Below are 13,158 nucleotides of genomic sequence, written 5' to 3'. Positions count from 1 at the left end.
GACAAAGTACAATAGAAAAATTATTCATGTTCGAAGTTTTTCATTACAAATTTGATCAAGCTGATTTTAAAATACATTAATTTCTTACTTCTTCACTTTTTTCTCCATCATCTCCCTCAAACTGAGAGGGGAGCGCCCAGCTAAGGCGTGCAGTTAAGGTTATACACCTACAGTTGCAATTGAACACAGCTAGATTTCTTCTTCCTGTGATGTTTATCCTGATTTTATTACATAATCACAGTATTTCTGCTCATAATCCACTGATAAATGCTTCAACTCCACTTAACAGAGTTTTGTACTCAGATTACAAGTGAAACTGCAAGGAATAGTCATGGAGACAGTTAAACAACTTGGATGAAGGATGGTGAGGAGCTAATTACGTTCACTTTCCTCCATCCACCACCCAAAACAAGTCTTAGTTAAAAGAAAGGTCTTTGAAGATCTTAGGCAGCCCGGACTTATTTTAACCTGAAAAAATCTGAGCCTCCTGCAGAGTACAGCGTGTTCTCAGGAATGTTTGTTCAGTGTGGCTAGGCAGTACAGCTCCACCTCCTGAATTATTTAGAGGACACATTTCCTGCAGCACCTCCCAGCCTTAGACCACCAGGTCTGCAGGACAGTTTTCACAGGCAAGGAGGCATGGACCCTGAACAAGCTCTCCCTGACAACAGAAGCAAGCAGGGCATGGCACAGGTCTCAAGGTAGATGGAAGTAGACAGCAGTCGCAAGAGGCAGCAAGGGCAGCAACAATCTGGGGAAGACCAGAGGTAAATGCTGTCAGGGTTTCAGCTAGAAACACAGGAACCCTTGGTGCAGAGATCGTCCAAGTCCAGCAGTGTCCCATTGCAGCTGTTCTCTACAAGCCTGTCAGCTCTGAGGAAATCAGGCTCTAAGGCAACACCAAAGCAGACAAAGTTTTGTTACATGCTCATTTTCAAGATCCTACATTACCGCTGTCATTTTTGAGTGGGTAGCTCTCAATCTCTAGTATGCAGTGAGATAATACCAGCCTTTTGATAGACAGAGTCTACATTTAAGATCTAAAATAAACCGTGAGAGTTTTATATAGACAAACTATGAAAAGAAAATGAGTAAAAGATGCATCCGTACTTAAGTGCTCTAAAGAAAACACAGGCCGACAAAGCTCTCTCCCCCACTCTCATGTATTGTACCACTCAAGACTTATTATTTTAGAATTATTTCTGGTGCACTGACTGGAGAGGATATCCACAAGTCATGTACGCCACTATTCTACAAGCAACCTAGCTGTATGACTGCTTCCACGCCCTCCCTCCTTTTTTCTTTCCTCCTTTTCTACTTCCTATTCCTTTTTTCTACCAGTTCCTTGACTAAGATATAAGCTGTACAAGGCAGGGAGCATCTTTCACAGTCTTAAAAGCAGGTATGGTATTTTTATTAGCATGTATAGGGTTGGAGACTTTCACAGCTCTGTACAAATAATCCTACACCTGACCTCTGCTCACAGCTGGAATACCACAACAACCACAGCACAAAACAGACCTGAGATGTGCTTATATACGCTTAGTTTATGTCCCTTGCCTCACAGATTAAACTGAACAAGCACTAGGACTTCCATCTGTTAAAGGCAGTTGAGACAATGTGGAAAACACACGGTTCAACACAATGCTGCACCTGGCTCCTTAGGGCAGCAATGGCCAAACCTTAATCTTGATGTGGCTAAAGGAGATTTGGGATGGCACTACCAACAGGGAATTACACAGCTTTTAAAGTAGATCTGGTGCTCTCAGCACCCTGAAAAGGAGGACGAAATTCAAAAAAGGGATAACATCTGTAGTCATAGACAAATTCCTCACCTCCTCCTCCTCCTGTAGGAGCATTGGGAAGTATTCAATGGACCCGTTCCAGAAGGGACACTCCCCATCTGCACCCCTGCAACATTAAGTACCGTGCAACCCACAGCATCTGTGACCTACAGTCACAGATCAGCATCTCACTGGCTCAGACCTTCAACCAATGCAAACTACAATTTGTACCTTATATATAATACACCACCTCAAATCAGAAGTCACCATATTCGATCTATGTTCTACATAGGGTGAAAAAGACATCTTGACTCCACGAATAGTAAAATGCAGGTTGTGCACAGGTTGCCTAGCCTAGTGGTCTTCTCCGAGTGACACCAAACATACAGATCAAGGCAGGAATGGTTTACAGCCATCTACACTGGGGGACCCAAGACCATCACTGGAGATCTGAACAGTACACTTTGCAGCATAGACAGGAAACAGAGTAAAGAGATGAAGAAGAGAGACTAAACTTCATTAGAACTGTTTCCAAGCAAAAAGAAGGTAATAAGCAGGCGGTCAGAGCCTACAAAGACAAGCCCTAGTTCGCCTCATCCCAGTGGGAACATGCTCCCTCTTCCCTCTGCGCAGAGGCTCGCACCAAACCTCCCCACCACAGTTCCTTCCACGGGAAGACCAGCTCACTTGGCCAGTGCAGCACCACACAAGTTCCATTTTCCTGCCAACCCAAGTCCTCTGGCCAGCTGCCCCACCTTCAGCTCATCCCAAACCTCCTCCAGCCCCGACCCATCGCATCCTATCGCCACCCCAGTAAGACACATGCACCTCCATCCACAGACCCCTGCGCAGCTGCCAGCTCAAGCCTTCTGTCCTCACTATAGCCATCTTTCCCATCATCTCCAGTCAACCACCATCAAACATCTTTCTTCCACATCCTGGAGTCACACCTTTCTTCCACTTCCCAAAGCACCTCCAAGAGGCACTGCCACCCATACCTGGATCCCTACAACACCTCTCCATCCCCACGACACACAAGCACCCCCAAACTCAGGTCTTTGCATCTCCTCCAGCTTCACTTAAGCCAAAGGGGCTCCCCAAACCTTAGTCGGGCTCCCAAAAGCCTCTTCCCCCAGCCCCAAGAGCCCCAGGCACCCCATACACGCTCTCACCCCTGCCAGCCCAGCCTGACCCCCTACCCCAAAGGCCACCTCCCTCACCCCGGAGGGCACAGCCCCCCGCGTTCACACCGCAGCCCCCCAGGCCTGCGCGCCCCCCACAACCGTCCCCCCCACCCCAAGGACACAGTCCCCCAGCACGGCGCGACCCCAGACCCCCTCCAGGCGGCCCCCCCAGGGCAGCCCCTACCTGGGCAGGCTCCACGCTGGCAGGCAGCCCCTCGGGCAGGGCCTGGAACAGCAGCAAGGCCATGACGGCGCGGAGCCTCCTCGCCATCCCCCCCACCCCCCGCTCCCCGCCTCCCCAGCCCGACTGCGGCCCGGGACGGGAGCCGAGGGGGCACCCCGCGCCCCGCCCCGCCCCAGCCGATCGCCTATTGGGCGGACGGCGCGCCGCTTGTTTCTCCATTGGCTCAGCGCGCTGTCGCTTAGGGCAGAACCGGGAGGGGCGGGCCTGCGCGCAGGGAGCTGCCATCTTGAGTGTGGCGCACCGGGGAGGGAGCCTGGAGTGGGGAGAGAACTGCCATATTGGGAGTGGCGGAACTGGCTGGAGGGGGCAGTGGGGGCAGCCCCTTGGTCCTGCACTCCCAGTGGAATGCACCCCAGGGGGCTGAGCTGAGTGCTGCAAAAATGGAGGTGCAGAAGCATCCTCTGGCCTGCTAAAGCCTCCCTGACACCCCAATGGCAGCCAGGCACTCATCCTTCACCAGGTGAAAACCTGGTCACACCCAGTTACACCAGTGTGCAGCCACAGGGCCCCAGACCCAAACAGCCCACCCAGACCTGGGGCACACTGGGGAGCTTGACGTAGAGAGGGTGCTAAAATGGCGGCAGTGGCATGGGGCTGGACTTAAGGCACCCAGCAGGCAGCCACGTGTTGGTGACAGCCCTGCTGGGAGACAGGAGCAGCATGGAGAAGAGTATCTCCCACCACGGCCAGGTTCCAGCGTGTCCTCACACAGCAGTCCCTCATCCAGGCTTGCACCCCTGGGAGAAGTGGGGGCACCAGCACTTGGGGTTAATTCACAGCTAGGGGGAGAGGACCTGTGTTTCTGGGGCAGTAAGCCTCTGCTTTCTACACCGCTGCTCCTGGTTTGCTGGGCAGCCTCCATGCCAGAGTGACATGACAAGGTTTATCAGATACTCAGATAACAGGTTAAGAAAAGACAGAAAAAAATTATCAATTTAGCAGCTTATCTCCTACCTCGACATTTTTCAATGAGAGGAGTACTTGGGGCACACCTAACACCACTGGATCAGCTCACCCACCTGCCACAGGCATGGGCTGGCAGGTATTAACCTGTCACATGTGCACCCTGCTTGCTCCTCTCTCCGTAGGCAGGCAGTTCACCAGCCTCCATTGCCTTTGGGTGAGAAGTGAGCCAAGCCTGCCTGCTGGGGCTGCTGATGCCTCAGAGGAGAACCCCCAGGATCCTGTGCCTCCTCAGCCCCTCCCCAGGCTCTGCTGCAGACCAGCATGACATCTTTGGTCTGGTTATCATTTGAAGGGAGGTTGTAAACATGCTGGAGGACTGACATTTCGGACACGAACAGTTATTAAAGGAGCTTTATTCCTGTTCCCAACTAGCACTGAAATTAAAAGTACAGCAAGGAGAAGGCTGAGAGTGCGCTGGAGCACAGGACAAGCCCAGATCAGATGTGAGTCATTACTGAAGAGCAATCAACACTTGCAGCTCTTTCCAAACAGGGATGAGTCCGGCTCTGACTCCTGGCAATGAGGTTTCCTTCCTATTGCAGCAATGGGAAATGGAGGCAAGGCTGGCCGGAGCCACCCTTGGCAGCATGGGGACTTGCTGGCTGCAGCCTGGCTGCGACTGTTCTGCTCCCCAGAGAGATCAAGGCAGGCTGGGGAGTTACTGTGGTTTTGGGGAGTGCAAGCAGGCACTGTCTGCAGCCACCATCTCTGAACACTGGAGCAACATGAGCTGTTGAGATGACTTGAATCCTCTGGGGAAGATTCCAGCTACAACCTAGAAACCCCGCTGTGCTAAACTGTCAGCTGTCATAAATCCATGTCGATCTGAAGAGGGAATCCACTGCTAAAAGCTCAGCGGGGAGGTCTGGCTTGAGGATGGTTTGCCAATCCTCCAAGCCCAGAGCAACCCTCTTCCTCTGGCCAAGAGCAATCAGCTGCACCATGTCCTACTCTCCCAGGCAGGGGGAGAGCTGGTACAAGATGGCAACAGCTCTTCAGAGGATCTACCAGCTCCACCACCCCTCCGGTACGGCTGGGGACAGGAAAAAAGGAGTGACAAAACCACTAGGGCTTTCTCACTGTAGTCCCAGCCTTGGCTTTGGGTGGCTGCTGCCCTGGCATCACTGGTTGCAAAGCCTCCTGCCCTGCTGGGACCCCCACGCACTGCAAACGCAGGAAGGGTCAGCAGCAAGAGCATGATTGTGATATGCAGGGGAAGGGCAGTTCAGGGCACTGTGGCACATCACTTTACAAGCATCACCATGTTCTCAAGCATGCCAGAGGCACCTTGGACCCAAATACAGCCCAGGCTGCTACAGGTACCTTTCTGAAAGTGCGCAAAGCAGTTTTGAGTGTAGGGCAACAGCAGCTTGAGTTAGATACCTTAAGAAAAGCAGAGAGCCGAGATGTCTCCTTGTGGCTTCTTCCCACTCTCAACAGGAGTGACATCTGTTTCATGTGCTTATCTATTATTTTAATTGCACATTAAAAAGAGATCTAATAATGCCCAGGGAACAGATACATGTTTGAACATGTTTTTCCTACTTTTTGCTGACCTATTCATTATTTCAGAGCTTTTGTGCAGCTTTCTAAGTGGTGCAGCTACATGTGGTTGGAGACATTATCCTCTGCCTGTTGCAGCTTGGGCAGAAGAAAACCTGCTGTGGATACAGCTTGGCCCTTCAAGATGTACATTTTGGGTTTGGCTGCTCTTTCTGTAGAAACAGTGGTTAATGCCAGAAAGCCCTTTGGCTGCAGATCCTGTGTCTCCACTGGGGCACATGGCTGATGCCAGGATGCTGCTGCCTTAAGGGATCTGACACATATCCTGGGCTGGAGGGATGAGCATGGTCCATCTGCTGGGCCATAGGGCTCTCCAAGCAGCCACATCATATGGCTGGTTAGAAACACACTTGTCCAACAAGGGATGTTCATCAGCCAGCAGAGTACCTGGTTGAGGGATGAGTTTTTAACCCAGGACTTGGGCTAAAATCTGCAGCTCCTTCCTCCTCTGAATATAGGCTGCAGCAAACTCAAGCTGCTCTCCTTCAGAGTGGGAGAGGCCTCATGGCAAACTCAGGTTAGCACCATGCAAACACTGCCTGGCCAAGAAGACAAAGAGCACCCATGGGTGTAGGAAGGGTCACCCAGTGTCATGCCTCTCATTCCCCCAACGGGACAAGAGTCACCATGAACACAGCACTGTCACTTGCCTTTGTCATTTGCCTCACGACTGTTTGCAGCCCCAATGTGTCACAGAAGGCTGCATGGATATCCAAGGGTTTCAGGGCTTGGGTCAGCCCTTGCAGATCCTCATGGCTCTTCCTCCTCCTCCTGGCCCTTACGCTGCACCTCACCCTGGTGCCTGGTCAGTCACAGAGCCCACACACACCTCTCCCTTTCAAGGCAGGCATGAGACCCATGTACCAGCCCTGCCCAGGGAACCAGACACCCACAGACCAGCCAAAAGCAGAACCCACAGCTGTTTTTTAAAAATGACCGCATTTTATTTTTCAACCCTCCTCTCTATCATTTGCAGTGCTGCTATTCAGAGCCTGAGTTAATGCCTTGACAGTTTTGTGACTCTTGTGTCTCCTTCCCCCTAAGGGGGCCCAGAGTTGACTCTCCCCCAAATGTGCAGGTCTTTGGTCCTACCATGGGGACAGTGAGATGCAGGACAAGGCTAACTGCTGGCTCGCACGTTCAGAGGAATGGACAGATTGCAAAAATTATAGCTTAGAAATAATTAGCTCTTTCTCTCCTGGATTGTGGTAATCGCAAAGTGAATAAAACCTGAACCTGAGAGCAAGGAAGGCATGGTCCAAGCATTGGTCCCTGGACTGTGAGGTGCTCCCTGTGTGGAGATTCCTTCCCACATGCCAAGACATGATCCAGCTCTTGCTAAGAGGCCACTGTGGTGGCTTAAGACAGCAATGTGCTTTGGTTCCTCGTACAATCAATGGCAAGGCACCTGCTTTCAGAGGTAGGACTGTGCTCTGAACCCCGAGGGAGAGAGCCTGATGCCTTGTGGGGCCAAGCCCAGTGACCACATGAGGCTCAGACAAGCTGGGCAGATCCTCCTGTGCAGGGCAGAAGGAAGGCACAAGAAGCTCAGCCATTGCCTAGAGCAGTAGGGATGTGGGGAGGCAAGGACATGGCCAGCAGCAGATGGAGGAAGGCTCAGGACAAGCCAAAGTGCTGCAAGCTGGGCATGCAGGGCCAGATCCTGCCTCTCTGGAGGAAGGAGGCATCAGAGATGGTGCTGGGCCTGGGGGGCAGATCTGGCTGGACTGTGCCTCTGAGCCCTGATCAGGGTATGTGGTGCTGGTGGTGGCAGGGTGTGATGGTTCCTGAGGTAGTCTCTGTTCACAGTCCCTTGTTAAAATAGACGTATGGCACTTTGTCCCCATGCTTGGCCACGATGCTGTCATGTAGCTCCAGCTCAAGGTCAGCCAGTGCAAGGGAGCTGTGGGGAGAGGAGATCGACGCTGAGACTTGCAATCCTCCTCCCCAACCACGGGCCAGGCCACCCTCCCCTCCCCATTGCCATCTGAGGTCCCCTGCAGTCCCTGGGATCTTGCAGGCTCACATCAAGATGAACCACCCAGCCCTAGCGTCCACCACTCCCAGTGCTGGGGAGCAGAGAGCTGCTGGTGGGGCTGTGGGTCCTATTGCTCCCAGCACAGAGCTCACAGAGCAGGGGAGTCACACACCCTGCTGCTGCCTAGGGCACCAGTGTGTACAGGCAGGCACTGCCTCAGGCTGAAGGGTGGGTGCCCATCCTGGGATGGGCAGAGAAGGGCTAGGGGAGGAGGAAGGCTCCTGAGGTCCCACACATGATGGGGGGAGGGGGGGGGGGGGGGGGAGGAAGCAGTAGGACAAGTACCATCGCTGCGGGAACAGGGCACAAGCTGCTGGCACCATGAACAGGAGGCTGTGGGACAGAGAAGAGCCAAGCGTTAGTGTTGGGGATCACAGCCCGTTTGCCCCCCAGCTGCAGGGATCTCAGCCCAAGAGGTGCTGCTCACACCCCACGACTCCCAGTAACTGAGGAAAGCCCAGGCTGAAAGGCAAGCAGCTTTGCAATCCCCTGCTGGGAAAGGGGTCTTTTTTCAAGCGTCCCTTGGACCCACGCTCCAGGCACCCACAGGAGTTTGAGCAGTGAAATACTTACAAGCCCCCACAGAGCAGCACCTGCAGAGGCCCATGGAGAACCCGGATCCGCTGCAAGGGAAGAGCCGGGAATGAGTCCCCAGCCTTGCTGCAAGCCCCATTCACAGAGCAGGGAGACTTCTCCCCTCAATGGGGCTGAATGGCCAACCCCTGCCACACTCCCACAGCCTCTCCATGTCACCCAAGAGACCTTTGGTGTACTGGTGACTCAAACAGGGGGCAAAGCAAGCCAGGCTCTGCAGCCCCCCATTTTACCCCCAGCATCTTGATGCCTGGGGAGCAGGGCTGGAGCACCGCAGGACCCACTGGAAAACTGTGGCAGGAGAAACATGGGCTCACCTGCATGAAGGGGAATCTCTCCAGTCGCTCCATGATGATGGGCAAAATAACTAGGTACAGAGAGAAAAGGTCAGGGCCTCCCTGCAAACCAGCCCATAGGGCTGCCCCAGCAGAACTGTCCTCCTGGAGGCCATGGCAGCAGGTAGTTGTACTGGGGAGGTCACTGGGTGTTTGCTCATGGCAGGGACCTGGCATGGGACCCCCATCCATCACGGTCCATGGGCATGCTGGCCCATCCGAGCAGCATGGTCCATGCTCCTTATGCTCCGATCCCTTCTGCCAGGCTTGCGGCATGGCAAGGGTCTCATGAGGGTGAGGGATGTCAGGTTGTGAGGAGAGGGGCCAGAGAGCATGAGAGGCATTCTTGTGGAGCCCAACTGCTGTGGGAGCACCCTATGTCCCCATGGGCTGTGGGTTGGGATGAGGAAGGCTGGGGCTCAGGGGACTCTGATGGGAATGGCAGGATGGGGAGAGCAGCTCCATCAGTGAGATGAAACCAAACACCACCTGGGATGCAGGGCCACCCTCCCTCTTCTTCCTGGGGGAATCTGAAGCAGGGGAGGCTGAGGTAGTGGTTCCCAGGGGAGCCCCTGGTCTGGCCCCCCACCCTCCTGCCCTGCACTCACTCATTCCCGGCGCTGCCATGGTGATCCTGGAGACCACAACCTGTGCAATGCCCTTCACTGCTGCTCTCTGCAAGCAAAAGCATCAGGTGAGCCCCTGCAGCGGGCCCCATCCCGGACCCCATCCCCAGACTCACCCTGGAGCAGCCGAGCTCGTTATTGTCCCCGTCTGTCACTGTGATCCCGTTGATGATCTCCCTGGAGGGGACAAGCAGCCATGAATGGGGGCCGGGATGGTCGGGGAAACGTGAGGACGCAGCAGTGGGCTGACGGGGTGCCAGTGGGGTCCCCTGTGCTGTGCTGGCACAGCAGCCCCGGCTGTCCCCAGCCCTGGCCTCAGGGCTCCACAGTCCCGGAGCACCGCGGTCCTCAACCCAGCCGATGCTGCCATCTTCAGGGCATGGCTGCGAACAGGGTCCAGCCATTCGGGGGACAGACACCCACTCGGGACGCGCAACAGAGCCAGGGGACAGTCCCCTATACAGCACCCCAGCTCCCCGTGCCGTGACCTCTGGGAGACCCTGAGAAGCAGACACAGGTCTTCACATGAGCCCCACATGGGCATCGTGGACTGGGGCTCTCCGTGACCACAGGCAGAAGACTTTGGGTCTGAGAGATCTTCCATCCCAGGCCCCAGAACACCTACCCTCAGCCCCAAATCTCCCTCCTGATCTGAGCAGAGGCGGAACCATCCCACCAGGCACCCTCCACCAGAGACCTGGCACTGTGAATGTGCAGACCCCAGCTCACCTCCCTCCCATCCTCCCACCCGCTCCAGCCCCCCGATGGGAAATGGTGGCAGGGTGACCCTGCAGCCAGGCTGCCACCACGTCACCTTCCGAGGGAGCCGAGTCCCTCAAGCACTCTGGCCAGGCACTTACTGTTGCCGCATCATGGGGATATTGACACAGTTGGCAGCAGCCACAGCTGCAAAGGGGACCCAGCGGGCCAGCAAGGGGGGCGCTCGCTGCGGGAGACAGGCTGGTGTCAGCACAGGAGGGCAGGATGCAGCCAGCTCCCCCACCCGGCCCTGGCCACATGTACCTTGGTGTAGAGGTTGAGTCCCACTGCGGTGGCCAGGGCTGTACCGGTGGCTGTGATGTAAGCCACCCCGATTTGCCTGGACAGTGATTTCCAAAAAAGGGAGAGAACAGAAACATGAATTCTGACTCGATCCTGTTCCTTTGGTACCCAAGACAGGGCACAGGGAGACTTTAAGGGGCATCCAGGGAGGTCCCAACACAGAGGGTCCCCATCCGGTGTGGGGCACGCTCACCTCAGTGAGATGGGGGAGGCAGCATTGCGGTTGGTGTAGTTGACGATGGCATTGAAGGACTGGTTCACCCACTGCCAGAAAACCACGGCGGGCACTGTTCTGCAGAGAGAAGGGACCGGGAGAGCACCCAAGAGCCATCAGGTACACTGGGCCTGTGCCCAAGCTCAGCAGGGGGACAGCCAAGATGCCCTCGATACACTTGTCAGGGTGTCTCCCGAGGGAAACTGAGGCACTGTGGCAAAGCCATGAACCAGTGGCAGAGCTGGGAAATGATGCCAGCAGTCCTGGCTGCCATGGGGCCTTGGGGATCACCAGAGTGGGACCAGCCCTGCAGGGTGCTTGGCCAGAGGTGGGAAACCCAGCTCTCAGCAGGACAGCAGCCATCCTGCTGGGCTGAGGTATGCCTTTGTCAACAGGAGTGGCAAGGAGGGGGCACACGGGGACAGAGGCAGCTCTGGGGATGACCAGGGCACCTGGACTCCTCCTGGTGTCTTGGGGACACTGAGGTGGGGCAGGAAGGGACACGGGGAGATGTGGGTTTGAGCAAGCTTTGGGATGCAGGAGGGTGATGAGCTGGAAAAAGGGTGATCTGTCAGCACTGGGAGATCCCCCACCCAGGCTGGACCTCACCAGCAATGGGAAAACCAGTCCAGCAAACAGGAGTGGGATGGGACAAGGATCCACTGGGAAAGGCAGTGCCTGTCCCATACAGCTTCTCTGCTGGGGACAGGACCGCTCACCCCCACAGCAGCCATTTCAGAATGGAAATGCAGGGAGCTGTTGGCATGGGCTGGGGACACTGGAGCAGCCTGGCATGGGGACACATTTTGTTCTTGGTTTCAGTGGCTGTTATGGTCCATGGAGCAAGAGCAGCAGCCACTGAGGATGTGGCCGTGTTAATCATTACAAGGGCTACCGGAAGAGCGGAACTGAGGGTGAAGTGAGCCGTGCTTGGAACTGGGAGGATCTGTGATGCTCCCAACACAGGCTGGGCACTGGGGACAGGGCACAGGGACACGGGGCTTGGCCACAGGATGCCATCAGGCACAGCAGCCATGGGCATACCTCAGGCAGCAGCCGGCCCCAGAGGCGGCAGATTGGCCATACCCTGTCCATGGGGGACCCCTCAAGGGGCTGGGGGCTGTCACAGCTGCTTTCCCAGCCTGGTGTACCCCAGAGCTCACCGGTAGAACTGGAGCATACAGCCGGTGAGGGCCATGCCCCCTGGCACCTGGAAGGACATCCTCCCGATGAGGTTCATCTTCTCACCGCTGTCAGGGTGGAAGGCTGAGTCGTACAGCTTCTTGGCATAGAGCAGCTGCTCCCGGCTGCTTCCTGGCGGCACCAGCCCAGCCCTGCAAGCCCAGAGCCCGTCAGGGAGAGCCATGCAGACCCACCGGCACCTGGTATTGCCAAGGCACAGAGCCCCAGGTGCCAGACATGAAAGGCAGAGGAAATATCTCCCACGAGGGAAACTTGTCCCAGCTTGAGGCTCCTGGGAGAAGCCTGGGAAACTCCCCCAAAACCACCTCTGATGGATGGTACGTCCCGGCACGCCTGCTTGGGAACGACTGCCTCCATCCCTCCCGCGGCACCACAGGGTGGTCGGGTACAGCCACGGGCATGGCACCTGTCCTGGCTGCACCCCTGTCCCTCACCTGCAGGCTTCCACCAGAGCCTTGGCCCGGTCCAGCTCCTTCTCTGGCACCAGCACCGTCCGCGGGTCGGTGATGTTGAGGAAATGCTTCAGGCGCCCCACAAAAGTGCTCTGGTCCCAGCGTGGGGCGTCAATGTTGAAGCCAAGGGGGGCAGTGGCCATTTCAGCACGGGTCTGGGCAGGGGGAGAAGGCGGCTTGGGAGGATCCTGCCTCACTCGCCCGTCAAGTGCGGGCCTGCCACGGCCACAGGAGCAGTTAACTGGGTGAGAGCCGTGGCAGGTTTATATTTAACGAGAAAGTTGGACTTTCAGCAGCCCTGAGCCCGGGAGCCTCCTGCACCTTTGCTGCCGGCCGAATGCTGCAATGGGGCCGCTCCTTCACGCACCGCCCTGTCTCCAGGGGGTCCCCCCACTTGCGCTGCCCGCCCCCCCCGTACCTGGCACCCCCTCCTCGGGGTGGGACTGTGCTGCACAGCACCGCAGGGCCCAGCTCGCCCCCTCCACAGGGCTGCACAGCAGCGCCTGCGAGCGCGCCCCCACCCCTGGGCACACGCAGCCTGGCACCGCACTGCGCCCCACTGCCCGCGGCACCGGCACCGCACGGACGGCACCTCCGCAACGCCGCCGTGCTCTGCCCCACACCGCTACGCTGCATCCTCCCCGAGCGCTGCACGGCCCCGAGCCCCCCGAGCGCTGCACGGCCCCGAGCCCCCCGAGCCCCCAGGCCCGGCCCGGCCCGGCCCCGCCCCCCGGCGCGGCCCCACGTGGCCCTACCTGCAGTCCCCAGCCCCTCGCGCGCCGTCTCCCGCCCACGTGGCCCCCACCTGTCCCCGGGCTCCGACGCGTGGCTGCCCTCAGCCAATCACGGAGGGCCGACAGGCCACGCCCACCTCTCCCCGATCCGTCACCACG

General features: G+C 56.7%; 2 protein-coding genes across 2 annotated transcripts in view; both read right to left on the bottom strand.

Moving 5' to 3' along the window:
• The window catches only part of WBP1L (WW domain binding protein 1 like), a 61,165-nt gene extending 57,910 nt beyond the window's left edge, over positions 1 to 3,255 (bottom strand). Inside the window, exon 1 of the mRNA XM_074908434.1 lies at positions 3,153 to 3,255. Coding sequence (XP_074764535.1) covers positions 3,153 to 3,239 — 87 coding nt within the window. The 5' untranslated portion in view covers positions 3,240 to 3,255. The remainder of the gene's footprint in view (positions 1 to 3,152) is intronic.
• Positions 3,256 to 6,683: 3,428 nt separating this feature from the next.
• On the bottom strand, positions 6,684 to 13,082 carry SFXN2 (sideroflexin 2). The gene is made up of 12 exons (XM_074907640.1): positions 13,021 to 13,082; positions 12,248 to 12,420; positions 11,774 to 11,944; positions 10,590 to 10,688; positions 10,358 to 10,433; positions 10,195 to 10,280; positions 9,451 to 9,511; positions 9,317 to 9,383; positions 8,691 to 8,740; positions 8,353 to 8,402; positions 8,065 to 8,112; positions 6,684 to 7,644 (listed from the first exon to the last, which is right to left on the bottom strand). The coding sequence occupies exons 2-12, from the start codon at positions 12,406 to 12,408 to the stop codon at positions 7,545 to 7,547; spliced, it is 969 nt and encodes a 322-aa protein (XP_074763741.1). The 5' UTR covers positions 12,409 to 12,420; positions 13,021 to 13,082; the 3' UTR covers positions 6,684 to 7,544.
• Positions 13,083 to 13,158: the final 76 nt, after the last annotated feature.

The sequence above is a fragment of the Athene noctua genome, chromosome 5, assembly GCF_965140245.1.
Source record: "Athene noctua chromosome 5, bAthNoc1.hap1.1, whole genome shotgun sequence".
Classification (NCBI taxonomy): Eukaryota; Metazoa; Chordata; class Aves; order Strigiformes; family Strigidae; genus Athene; species Athene noctua.
The sequence above is the reverse complement of the archived record's forward strand: the minus strand, read 5'-3'. Positions and strand labels throughout refer to the sequence as shown.